Source organism: Nannospalax galili, unplaced genomic scaffold (genome assembly GCF_000622305.1).
Source record: "Nannospalax galili isolate Female #2095 unplaced genomic scaffold, S.galili_v1.0 scaffold527, whole genome shotgun sequence".
Taxonomy (NCBI): domain Eukaryota; kingdom Metazoa; phylum Chordata; class Mammalia; order Rodentia; family Spalacidae; genus Nannospalax; species Nannospalax galili.
In genome coordinates, this window is record NW_008355476.1 from 149,114 (window position 1) to 162,017 (window position 12,904).

Consider the following 12,904-nt stretch of genomic DNA (forward strand, 5'->3'; position numbering starts at 1 on the left):
TCTTATTTAAACCTTAAACCAAACTAACAAGACAGGAATTATCCATGCCCATTCTACAGATGGCGAAAACTGGGATACAGAGAGTTCTAAGCACCTTGCCCAAGGTGACACAGCTAGAAAATGACCCCCCAGGCTCTTGCTGTCCTCTCACTTGTGGTACATTCAGGGTCACTATAAATAGCCCTACAATGTTCAAGTCCTCTTACCTCTTTCAGAGTGAGCTGCATACCACAGACACATTTCTTCTCTTCCTTTGCTTTAGCCCCTGTCCTGACAAGGTCACTCTCCACAGGGCCTTCCTTCTAACCTCAGTTGAAGCCCACTTCCTCTGGGAGGCCCTCTCTGCTTATTCCAGCTTGCTGCCGGTCCTTGGTACTTCTAGCATTTCCTGTTTAACACTTGGAGTTTGTCTTCCATGTGTCTAGTCTCCCCACCAAGAATAGCTGAAACCCTGCCATTCCAAAGCTCCCAACACTGAAGGTACTTGGAATCAACCGTGAGGGAAGCCTGTGACCTCCTTTCCTTTACATCACACAAAGGATCCTGCCAAAGAAACCTAATACCACCTCCACCTTCAGAGCCCATGTTTGAAGTCCCCTGTGTCCATGCATCAATTTCTACCCAAGTAATTGCAGCCCATCACACACACACATCATCCCCTATATTTGAAACTCCTTGTGGTTGTCATGGGAACTACTTTTGCCTTCATTCACAGATCAGACCTCGCAATTAGCTTTGGCAGCGGAAGTCTGTGTCAACAGCAATGCTGAGGAGGAGGAAGCAGAGGAGGAGCAGCAGCAGCAGCATCAACAGAAAAAAGATGCTCCTTCTTAGAAATGCAGCAGAACCAGACTGAGCAAAGGCACCCACCAATGTCCTCACTGTCAACTACAGATGGGAACCCCACCCTCTCACTTCCACTCCGAAAAATAAGATGCCTCTGACATCTGACCTGGGCCTCTGACAGGTAGCAGTCACTCTGCCTCTATACCCTATGCATCCTTTTAGATGCTAGGAGAAGGTGCTATATTCCGAGTCTTGTCATGGTCAAATTCAACAGTCTTGGGCTACCGAATGTTCCAGGACCCCATCAAATAACAAGAGACTATGACACTATAGAAACAGCAGGCTGAGTCCTTCAGAAACCCAGGGTGGCCAGAGGGAAGACTTCCAGGAGGAATTAACACAGCGCATCTAAACTTCCACCTTAAGAATCTACGAATACTTTCTGGTATGCCCAGTAGCTTGCCTGTACCCTCCCACACCCCAGCCACCAGCCAGAGCACTCCAGGAGCAACAGGGTCAGGAGAGACACAACCTTCCTCAATCCTTCACCAGTCACCACCCTCACACTCATGACCTATTTCTTAGGTTCCCAGAGGGGTTACAAGAGGCCCAAAGGTGACTAGGGCTGATCTCTGCCCTCAAGGCACCCCTCCCTTCCAGCTTCACCACAATGTGCTGCAAGGAAATGTTTCTGCTAGTCTAACTAAAGACAAAGATAACACTGTCACTCCTTAAGTCCTGTCTGAGGCTAAGCACCTCCCTGGCCCCCACCAGTCCCAGGCAATGTCTGCTGAATGGTCTACAGGTCAAAGCACATACTGTTTCACCTCTATAAACTGAGTCAACACCAGCAAGGAGCTGTACTTCTCTGGGAACAGGGACAGTGCAGGTCTTGGGATCCAGAGTCCTAGTGCTGGCTCTTCTCACCCTATCCTCTTAACCCCTCACTACACCCACCCCACAGCAACAGTACAGAAAGAACCCAGGCCTCCAGCAAGAGCCTACCATCTCTTCCAAAGCCCCAGAATCATAGCCAGCATTTTTGGGCAAACTGGGTTGCCCCCAAAGGGGTAGATTTTAAAAAAACCAGCCAGGCATGGTAGCGCACACCTTTAGTCCCAGCACTCAGGAGGCAGAGGCAGGTGGATCTCTGTGAGTTCAAGGCCAGCCTGGTCTACGTAGTGAGTTCAGGTCAGCTGGGACTACAGGGAGACCATGTCTCAAAAAGACAAAAAAAAAAACAAAAAATTTAATCCCAGCACTTGGGAGGGAGAGGCAGGTGGATCTTTGTGAGTTCAAGGCCAGCCTGGTCTACATAGTGAGTTCCAGAACAGCTGGGGCTACAAGCAGACCCTGCCTCAAAAAGACAAAAAAAAAAAAAAAAAAAAAAAAAAAAAAAAAGGCTCAGAGAGCACCCCAATGTCCTTCCCACAAGAATGGCACAGAAACAGAAGACTCAAGTCCAGTATTTGGTGGCCTATTTTGACCCAGCTTCTCCATGCCTCTTTACTGAGGCTTCCCCTGACAATCAAGATAAGCAGGGGGGCGATGGGGTCACTCAGTCTTACCATTGCCCCTAAATGGCTGCCAGTGAAACTCCCATCCCATTCTGAGAATCTGGAGTTGCTACTCTAACAGCAGTGAGGGGTGTGTTATCTGTCCAGTGACTCCCAGAGCAGGTATGGGGGAGGTAGGACATGACAGAGTTTTGTACAAACCAGTACAGCAATGTGGAAGAGAACAGAGCCATCAGAGAGAGTCTAGCCTGCCACCTGCACTTTTGGAAGCAACGAAGCAACTCCCAGAGCTGTACTCACCTGAAAGGCAGCTGATGATTCCCACTGAGCTGTTTCCCTGGCCCCCATGCCCTACACCCTGCCTCAATGAGTAATAAAAATTCAGGGTAACAATGTCTTATGCAAACGACAGACAAAGTCAAAGTGTGTACAGTCCAGGAATGGCAGCAGCTTTGGCCCTGTACAACACACCAGGCAGAGACTTGAAGCAACCCCAAAAGACTCTTCCGAAGCACCCAACTGGACCACAGGAGGGTGCACAAGAAAGATGCAGGGGTCTCCTCCTTTAACACCATCTCTTCCTGAGCACCCCACCTTCCTTCCATAAGAAACTGTGAAGAGATGAAGACTTGAAATTCAAGGCCCTAGAATGGTGTGTCACCACACTGCCTTCTCCAGGGTATAGCCCAAGACAGAACAACTCTGGGCAGGATTGGTGAACAAGTACGTACATGTGGGACTAGAAGTCAACATAAACAAGGTTCATTGAGGCTGTAATCAGGACCACAAGTGGGAGGGTTTCCAGTACGGAGCTGTGGAACGTGCCTCTGGGTGAGGAGGGGGACACCTCACACCCACTGTATTTCTAAAGTAAAATATAGCTGTGCCTTCAAGAAGCAGTGAGCTCTGTAATGGGTTAGAATCTAGCACACCATCATTCCTGATCTGAGCTCAGCACCTAACAGTGCTATGACCACAATCCCCAACACAGGCAGCTATTTTCCCAACCTGAGGGGCTATGATAAGGCCCTGGAGACCACACAGGAATACCCTATGCTCAGCTCATAACCCTGCCCAATAGATCTTCCTGCAGCAATAATGTTGAGATAGTAGGGTCTTACTATATAGCCAAGGCTGCTGGCCTAGAACTCATTATGTAAGAGGCTGGACCACTACAGCCTCTAACTCATGAATCCTTTCTGCCTCGATCTCCCAAGTGTTGGGATTACAAGTGTGAGCCACCATCTCTAAGAATATTCCTTTGTTTTGCTTGCGGGGGGGGGGGGGCTTGATTTGAGACAAGGTCTCACTATGCAACTCTGGCTGACTTGGAACTCACTATACAGACCAAGGTGGTCTCAAACTCAGATTTGCCTGCCTCTGCCTCCCAAGTACTGGAATTTGGAATTAAAGCCCTCGGCCATCACAACTGGCCTAAGAACATTCTTTATCTATACTGCCCAACACATGCCATTAGCCACATGCACCTGAATAGTTGATAGTTGGAAGGTAGCTACTGTAACAGTTATTGTGTTTAATAGATGCCTGTGGCTTATGGCTCACACTGGAAGTTTTGGGGAAGTCATGCTTTTTAAATCTGGGCAGGTCATGAATATTCTTGAGAATATGCTAAAAACAATATACCTTTTCCCCAGGGAGGACACACTTTTGCACATTCACCTAACATTCAGCTGAAACTTTCATAAAGCACACAAACCTTACCCCAACCCAGGCTTGAGACTAGGTTGCATTATAAGACTGAGTCTAGGGTTGGGGGCATAGAACTTGCTGAGCACATCTGTGGTCTAATCCCCAGAACTGGGTCAAAAAACTAAGGTATTGAGGAGATGGCTCAGTAAAATGCTTGGTGCACAATCATGAGGACCTGAATTTGGATTTCCAGCAGACATGTAAAAGCCCAGAGGAGCAGTACATGCCCATAACCCCAGTTCTGGGGAGAGAGAGACAGAAGGATACCTGGGGCTTGCTTGTCAGTCTGTCTGGCAGAATTTGCAAGGTCAATGAGAGACTGTGTCTCTCATTAGCTCAACTAAGGTGGAGAGGGATTGAGGAAGACACTCAACACTGGTGTCTGGCCACCACACAGGTACACAAACATATAAATTTTAAAAAGTTTAATACAAAACTTGACCAAAAATGCTGTGGCCTAGGATAGTTATTTCTTCTGCAATGTAGTTGTCTAAGGGATATGAAACTACACCTGATGTTATACTTTACACAGTCCTAGCAAGGACCTCTTCCCCTATCCCTGACCCCCCAGGATGTCCTCAATGTACCAGCGGGTCAGTACCCAGCCTTCACTCAGACACAGGAAATGGGGCACCTCTTGGATTAGCTCACCAAAGTAGGAACACTGTAAATATCACACATTCCTTTTTCTAGTATGACTTCAGTCTGCTTGCTTATAACATTCACCTAACAGAGAAGGAACTGACTCCTCTTCCACACAAGGCTTGTTCCTCATTTGCAACTTGTGTAGCCCTATTTCCTTTGATTGTCCTGTATGTGACCACTCTGACAGATCTCAAGATTGGCTGACAACATTCCTTACAGAGTTCCAGCTCTATCTGCCAGAAGTCAAGTTTCCTTACATACCTCTTCTCTCTTTAAAAAGAAGTCAAGGGACTGGAGAGATGGCTGAGTGGTTAAGAGCACTGACTGCTCTTGCAGAGGACCTGGGTTCGATTCTCAGCACCCACAAGATGGCTACGAACCGTCCTTAACTCCAGTTCCAGGGGAATCCGAAGCCCTCTTCTGACCTCCGTGGCATTGCACTACACGGGTGCACTCACATGCAGGTAATACACTCAATACATACAATAAAAATAATAAAATTTAAAAAATAAAAGAAGTTGAAGGCTTTCCACTCATCTTTATTAAATCCCATTGAATCTGGCTGAGGCTAATTGCTTAGGCTACACCAATCTCCTTAGCCCCTTGTCTCATTCTTCAACTTAAAAGCTGCATCCTACCCTGCAGCACCCACTCATAGATCTGCCTGTATTTCGTAAAAAAAAAGCACAACCCTGCAGACCCTTCTAGGAGACCAAAAATTCCACGTATATCACTCTGATAACTACCATTTGCAACTTGTGGGGATCCAATATATATCACATTGGGCTTCCAAGCAGCAACATCTTCTGAGAGCTTTCCTGACTGTTCTCAGAGCACACCCAAGTCCTTGAATTTACTGATAACTCCCAGGACTGAAGTACTCCAGGGGAATGAGAATAAACAAGGAGTCAATCCCAAAAGGCTCTTGTTTCCCTAGCTTAGAGGGCAAAGAAATGAGATGGGTCCTCTGTATGCTGCTTGGCAACTGGAATTCTGTGCTTGTTGGGTGACATATTTCCATCTCCTTCTCCATGTCCCACCCCATCTTCTATTTACAGAAAAGTTAGATATGCTGGGTGTGGTGGTGCACACCTTTAGTCCCAGCAGAGGCAGGTGGCTCTCTATGAGTTCAAGGCCAGCCTGGTTTACATAGTGAGCTCCAGGCCAGCTGAGACTACAGGGAGACCCTGTCTCAGAAAAGAACAAAGGGGGGCGGGTAGAAAAGTTAGACATTAACTCTTCAAACTCAAATGGACAGCTAAAGCACCTGAGGAATATGAGGAATATTACTAAAGTAGATTTGGGCTCAAAAGATCTGAGGCAGAGCCAGAGTTTCTGCATTTTTAAAAATTATTTTATGTATACGAGTGTATTGCCTGCATGTGTGTAAGTGCACCCATGTTGGGTGGTGCTTGCGGAAGTCAAGAGAAGGCATCAGAACCTCTGGAACTGGAGTTATGGACAGTTGTTAGCTACCATGTGGGTGCTGGGATTCAAACCCGGGGCTTCTGCAAGAACAACCAGTGCTGTTACCGGCTGAGCCATCCCCGAGGTTCTGCATTTTTTTTTTTTTTTTTTCCTTTTGGTCTTTTTGAGGCAGGGTCTCCCTGTAGCCCCAGCTGGCCTGGAACTCACTATGTAGACCAGGCTGGCCTCGAACTCACAGAGATCCGCGTGCCTCTGCCTCCTGAGTGCTGGGACTACAGGCATGCGCCACTACGCCTGGCGAGGTTCTGCATTTCTAACAAGCTCCAAGAGACACAGCTGGTCCACTGAGCAGCAAAGTGGAATTTCAGCTATAAACCACTCTGCACCCTGCAATTCAGGTGAGCAATGTGCAGATGGGAACCCATGCCTCAGCTGCATCAGAAGCTCTCCATGCTGTACACTAGGTTCACTCCAAAAACCTAGTCCAGTCAAGGCCACCGCGGTCAGTTAAGGCAGTTCCTGGGCAAGTGGGATTCACGCACTATGGTCTTCAAATTTTTCTAAGTGTTCCCTGTGTGGACCCCTCCCCCATATCTACACTGGTTAATGGAGCAGGATAGTGAAGTTCAGAGCTGTCCAAGAAGCTGCTGGAGATTCCATAATCTCTGCATAAATCCACATCTTTGTTTGTTTGGGCTGCTTCATGAGGAACCAGACATAGTCTACTGCTAGTCCTCCTAAAATCTCACAAACCACCCTTTCAACAAACTGTTCCAGAAGTATCAAAAATTAACAGTAAACTAATGCATTTATAACAAAATCTCTGTAAAACTGGGCTTTTTGCCATCTCTGGTTTTTTGGACTCCTTTTACTACCATAGTTCTATAAAGACTGATTCCAGAGAGCATGTGGGAAGGTATTCAGTCAGGAGCAAGTGGCAAGGGGCAACTGGCTCTCCTTTCCCCAGTGTATACCTTCTATCTAGCACAAGGGGAACTAAAGGCTGCTTTCTCTGTCCCTAGTTACACTCCTACCAAGAAGCAGGAAGTTAGAGAATATACAACATACCTCTTGTCATAAGTATTTCCCACTAGACACACTAGCCACTGGACTTCCTGATGCTCCTGGGAAGGCTCAGACTGCTCCTGAACTTTTTGGGTCGCAACCCCAGCAAGTGCCCCACCTTCCTTCTTGGGCCACCATTCACTACTCTGTCATATTTCCTTTTTACAAAGCAATCCTTTCCCTCCAGCCGATCTCCCTTATCAAATCTTTGGCTACGGGGTTCAAAGTATCGCCTTAAAGACAATTTTCTGGTCTTTTTGCCCAGCCTTCTCTCAGGTCTCAAACATCCTGGTGGGGCTCCTTTCTTAAAGATTCTCATCACCTCTACATCAGCCACTTCTCCCTCTGCTACAAGTACACCCCTACTTAGGAAGATAGAGCAACCAGCAGGCTGGGCAAGAACTCATCAGGTTTCTGACGGTGTTGAAAAGACCCTCCTCCCAAGCCCCCAGAGTTCCAATGTATCTGGTCTCATCTGGCAGAAAAATGATTAGACAAACTTGGCTGAAGGCTAGCAGGTGCTGTCAAATCATGTATCTTTTCATTTCTCTGATGCTCACCCATACTGTTCTTACTCAGGCTTCTAACCCGATGCATGTTTTCCCATATACATTTGCTTTTCCATAAAGTGTCATTCTACTACTTAATCAGATCTCGACTTCCCTTGCCCATGCCCGGGACCATGGTGATACCTTGCTCCTGGTGTGGGTGTGCAGACTTGGCCCTTTTCTACACTGGGTCCAGAGTTCTGTCCCAGAGCTGTTCTTCCAGCAGCCAGGGGATGTCTTGAGATAAATACTTAAGTCTGTGTTGCTTACATGCTTACAACTCAGACTAATGCAGTTGTTTATGCATGAAGTTTAATTCATTTATATATATATATATATATTCTAGGAATGTTATGTCACTGTGTGTTAGACATTATGTATTATTTTATCTTGCATTTCATCCTCAAAACACCAAGAAGGATTACTCCCTTCTTACAACTGAGAAAACCAATGCTAGAGAGATTTACTATATTGCCCTATCATGAGCCCTATTATACCTCATACCTACCAAACCCTACTTAAGAAACCTGCCTTTGTTGTGTTGCCAAGACACCATTCAGGTGAAAAGAATCCAAGTCAAACAGACACTGACCTAAGCTAGGTTCTGAATCCTTCTGTAACTGGGAAGGAAGATCCTGGACAGGAACAAACTCCTTCAGATGGGTTACAGCTACTGCCAACCCAGAGAAGTGTCCACCTGCCCTTGGGAAGCAGCCTCAACTCTTCAAATATTGAACTAAAGGAATTCTGGAGCTTCCTGCCCAAAGCCCATTAGGAAAAAATTCGGAAAAGAGAAGACAGAGAACCCAAAATAAGCCTCCCCACCACTTACAGGATGATACCAAACAGCTGTCAGCACTCAGCTAAAAAAAAATAAAAAACAAAAAACAAAAAACAAAAAAACCCAAAGGCTGCTGGGAGAATGGATTCAGGATGGAAGAAAAGGGTGCCCAGAAGACCAGAAACACCAAGAGACACAGATGAGAGCAGATGGTCCAACTTCTGAGGCCCTGGAGATTAGAGCATCCTGCCGCACTTTGAAGCATTCATCTGGGCCGAAAAGGACCTTTCCAGTCCTGAACACATTCCTTCTGCTAAGCGCTATCTAATGATTAAGGTTGCAGCGGTCCCCTGGGACTGCTAAACACTATTCAGGTGGAGTCTCTCAGGCGGCCCTTAGCTTGTGCCAGGCACAAGTGCTAAGTTGCATGGACAGTGGTTCCCAAGCTTTTGACCTTCATGGGAAAGTACCCCTAGTCACCATTTTGCATTTAAAAAAAATATTTTAAGCTGGGCATGGTGGCGCACGCCTTTAATCCCAGCACTCAGGAGGCAGAGGCAGGCGGATCTCTGTGAGTTCAAGGCCACCCTGATCTACATAGTGAGTTCCAGGACAGCTGGGGCTACAGAGAGACCTTGTCTCAAAAAAACCAAAAAAAATTATTTTATTAATTTTATGTGTATGCATGTATTATCTGCATGTATGTAAATGCACCTGTGTCATGCAATGCCTGTGGAGGAGAGAAGAGGCCATCAAATTCCCTGGAACTGGAGTTTCAGATATGCCATGTGGGTGGTGGGATTCGAACCTGGGTCTTCTGCAAGAATGGTCAGTGTTCTTAACTTCTGAGCCATTTCTCCAGTCCCCCCATTTTGCATTCTTTACCAAGCAAAAACTTAAATTTTTTTTTATCAAACTTTAAATATCAAGGAGAAAAAGATTTATCCTTAGAGCACTGCTTGTTAAAAGTTAGGGCCAGGAAGACGTCTCAGTGGATAAAGGCACTAGCTGCCAAGCCTGATGAGCTTGATCCTTGAGACCCTCATGGAAGAAGAGAACCAACTCTCTCAAGTCATCAGACCTCCACATATGCACCATGGCACAGAAGCGCGCGTGCGCACATGTGTAATAAATTTAAAAAGTTAGCTTTAAGAAAAAAAAAAAAATCACTCCACTGTCCCCAGTACAGTTTCTCCAGTAACTGGGAGCCAGCACTGCTCTACAAACCTGCATGTGGACCCTCTATCCTAGGATGTCACAGGTTGTCCAGCTACATTTTTACCTGACCCTAGGAACCTACAGGGGCAGTCAGCCATGGCAAGGTTTGCAGGGTGCACAGATTTCTCAACAGGGCTGTCTCTAAGCCTCAGCCAACACAGAGCTGCAGTATCTTTACCATGACCACCCAGCAGTCTGGGCCAGCAGCTACAGGAGAGGATGACATACCCTGGCCTCACTCCTGGTCCCTTTCACTCAGGTATGCCCCATTGTTGCCAAAAGCGGCACTTGAACACCATCCACAAGGGTCACCAGTTCCAAGAACATCTAGTCCAGAGCTCATCTAGCCTCTTCACCCTTGGGTCTGGCTATCAGACGAGTAGGGAAGGAAACGAAGGAATCTAGCTCTACAAGACACACTGGGCAGTTTTCATGCTCAAACACCAGCTCACATGCCCAGAAATGAGTCTTGTACTTAATTTCACCCTCTTTGAGAAATGACCTACAGGGCACAGGGCCAAAAGCATGCCAGCTGCCCTCAATTCCAGCAACATAGCTTCACTGGACATTATCGTCCAGGCTGGGATGGGGGAGCTGCAGATGTGACCCAGAAGTCTGCTTTAACCAGTCAGGGTACATAGGGAACCAACTCTGGTCCCCGAGTCATGTAGCAAGTGGACAAAGGGAGGTGAGGAGGGACAGACAGATCCCAGCAACACCCACTTCCCTGCCCATGGCATTTGGCCTTTCTTCCTAGCCACTGACCCATCAGCTTGTGGCCCAGCTCTGTGCTCAGCGGTCAGGTAAGCCCTGAGTGCATACTGCATGCCCAGCTCAGCCACAGGTGCCCTGGCACTCAGAACACGGCCGCTCTGGTCCAGCTGAGGGGACTTTGAAGGCCAGCAAGTACAACCCCATTTCCCCAAGGAGAAGACAGGCAGGGGCAGGGTGTTTAGCCTCTAGGAACAAATCAGTGGCAGAGCCGGGGAAGCCCTGCATACAGCACAGGCCTCTGTCTCTGTCCAGCGCCAGTTCCGCTGCCTGAAGCGACCTCAGCCGCTACACGCTCCGCCTAAAAGCTGCTCGATTCGCTTGTCCCTACTTCTGCCAACTCTCTGCTGTTGCAACTGTACCAACCTCATGTGGAATGTTCACCACCATAGTGGAAAGGAAAAAAGGCTAATACACACTCACTGCTCCTCCACTTCTTCCTTCACACCCACTATGGTTGCTCATCCCAAGCCCTCCTTCCCTCTTCTGCCCTGAAGAGAGTCCTCCTCCTTAGGGTGATGGTATCTCAAAAGTACATCATTCATTCATGAATTGGTATCCAGTGCTTATTATCTGTCAAAATACCACTGCACCAAAGTCTTTGGTCTCAATAAGTACTCAGTACCATTAGAAAACCAAGTCATCTGTTTCTCATTAAATTCCCAGTCTGAGGAAAATGATGGCACCCAACAAAAGCTTTAGGGAAATACCTCCAGCTTTGTGAGGGCAGCATAAAAACCAACCTGTCAGCTTTCCCTCTGAATCCATCAGCTTCTGTCCCTCACCTATCACCACAACTGTCCACATCACCCATACCTTGCAGTGACCTTGAAATAAAACTGAGGCTTCAAGTAGGATGAGAAACCTCTAAAGTTCAAGTTAGACACTCCTGTTCTGAATCAGATGTAAATATCTAAGATGGGAGTGCTGGTTCAGCACCCTCAGCGTGGGACCTTGCCACTATTAGAATCGTCAGCTCTGCAAAAGAGCCCACTGGGCTTGTCAGCAGTGCTCAAAAGTGGACCAAGAGACCAGGAAGGGGAGGGTGGGCTTAACTGAATGAGTCTTTAACAAGACCATCAAGGTGAGAATGCCCTCAGGCTAGGGATGGGGAGCCTAGCAGAGGTCAGCTTACCTCCTTAAGAAGCCCCACTTTTTTCTTCAGCACCTCACACTTGCGCAGCTTGCAGATCTGGTGTGTGCGGCGGTTGGTGCAGCTGGTGCACGCCCCACAGTTTTCCAGACGCCGGCAGGGCTCACATGACCCACACCGTTTTCTTTTCTTTCGCCCATCTCCACCCCCTCGAAGTTGGGCCTCACTCCCAGCCACTGGGAGCCCTGGCCCCTGGAAGCCCCCTACCATCACCTGGCCCTGCGGGAAATCATAGAGGCCTGGCAGGTCCGGCTGGACCGCCAGGGGCACCTGAAACTGACTCATGGCGCTGCAGTTGCTAGAGGAGGGGGCATAGGTGCTGGGGCAGAACCACTGTCCAGTTTCTTGCTGCCTGCAAAGGGCAGCAAGGACCAACTGGTCCTCCTCTCCTAAAACAAGTCTACAAGAGTGAAGGCAAGGAGCTTCCGTCTCTGAGATGGGCGCCTCTTCTTAAGCCCTCTTCACCTCCTCTGCAGCCGGCTGACAGGTTTCCTGACCGGGTTCCTTCTGGGGGCAATCTCCCATCTGCCGGAGCCCAGGATCTGGGGGAGGACAGCAGCAGCAGCCCCCAGGGAAGAGATCATCTTGGCTGGGTGGGTTCTTCACCCTTACCCATCCAGAGCCCAGGCATGAGGTGAGCCGATGGGTGTGTGGTGGGCAGATCAGAGTGAGGAGTTTCCTCCCGGTACTTCTCCTTTCTGAGTCAGGATGATGGAGAAGGCAGCGCTGCCTGAAAAAAATTAAGACACAGAAAGGGGAAGCTCATCACTCGAGGCTCAGGGACAACTTTCACGTGTTACCTCTTCCTGCTTCTGGGAAAAGAGAAAATGGGGGAAGACAAGGTCTGACTCAAATTAAGTCCTCTATAGAGTCTGGGACAGGACGTGCCACGGAGGGCTGAGGTCTAGGTACTGAGGGGGCTAGACGACGCGTTGGCGGGGGGGGTGTGTGTGCTCAAGATGAGATTTCTGAGAAAGTTGCCCCACGCCCCACACACTCCACCGGCTTGGAGAGTCACTAAAATCCACTCGCAGCCCCTCACCCGGGGAGGAAGGAACAAGGGGACTGCAGGGCCCTCGCCCAGGGAGCAGAGCTTGCAAAATAAAGTTTGCAGAGAGCCTCCCTCGGTGGAGCTGCCAGCACCCCGGCATGGAGGTGGGGGCGCATCCTCGGGGAGCCCACGCCCGACGCCTCACCGCGCCAGGGAGCCTGAGCCCCGGCGGCCACCGGCGAAGGGGGGTGGCCCGCGCCACCGAGGGGCGCGGGGAGGGGGCGCGCTGGG

The 12,904-nt window shown here is 48.6% G+C and overlaps 1 protein-coding gene across 1 annotated transcript in view; it reads right to left on the reverse strand.

The window, feature by feature from the left end:
• Positions 1-12,355, reverse strand: part of Tet3 (tet methylcytosine dioxygenase 3) — a 141,187-nt gene extending 128,832 nt beyond the window's left edge. Inside the window, exon 1 of the mRNA XM_008852856.3 lies at positions 11,605-12,355. Coding sequence (XP_008851078.2) covers positions 11,605-11,907 — 303 coding nt within the window. The 5' untranslated portion in view covers positions 11,908-12,355. The remainder of the gene's footprint in view (positions 1-11,604) is intronic.
• Between the last annotated feature and the right edge of the window lie 549 nt (positions 12,356-12,904).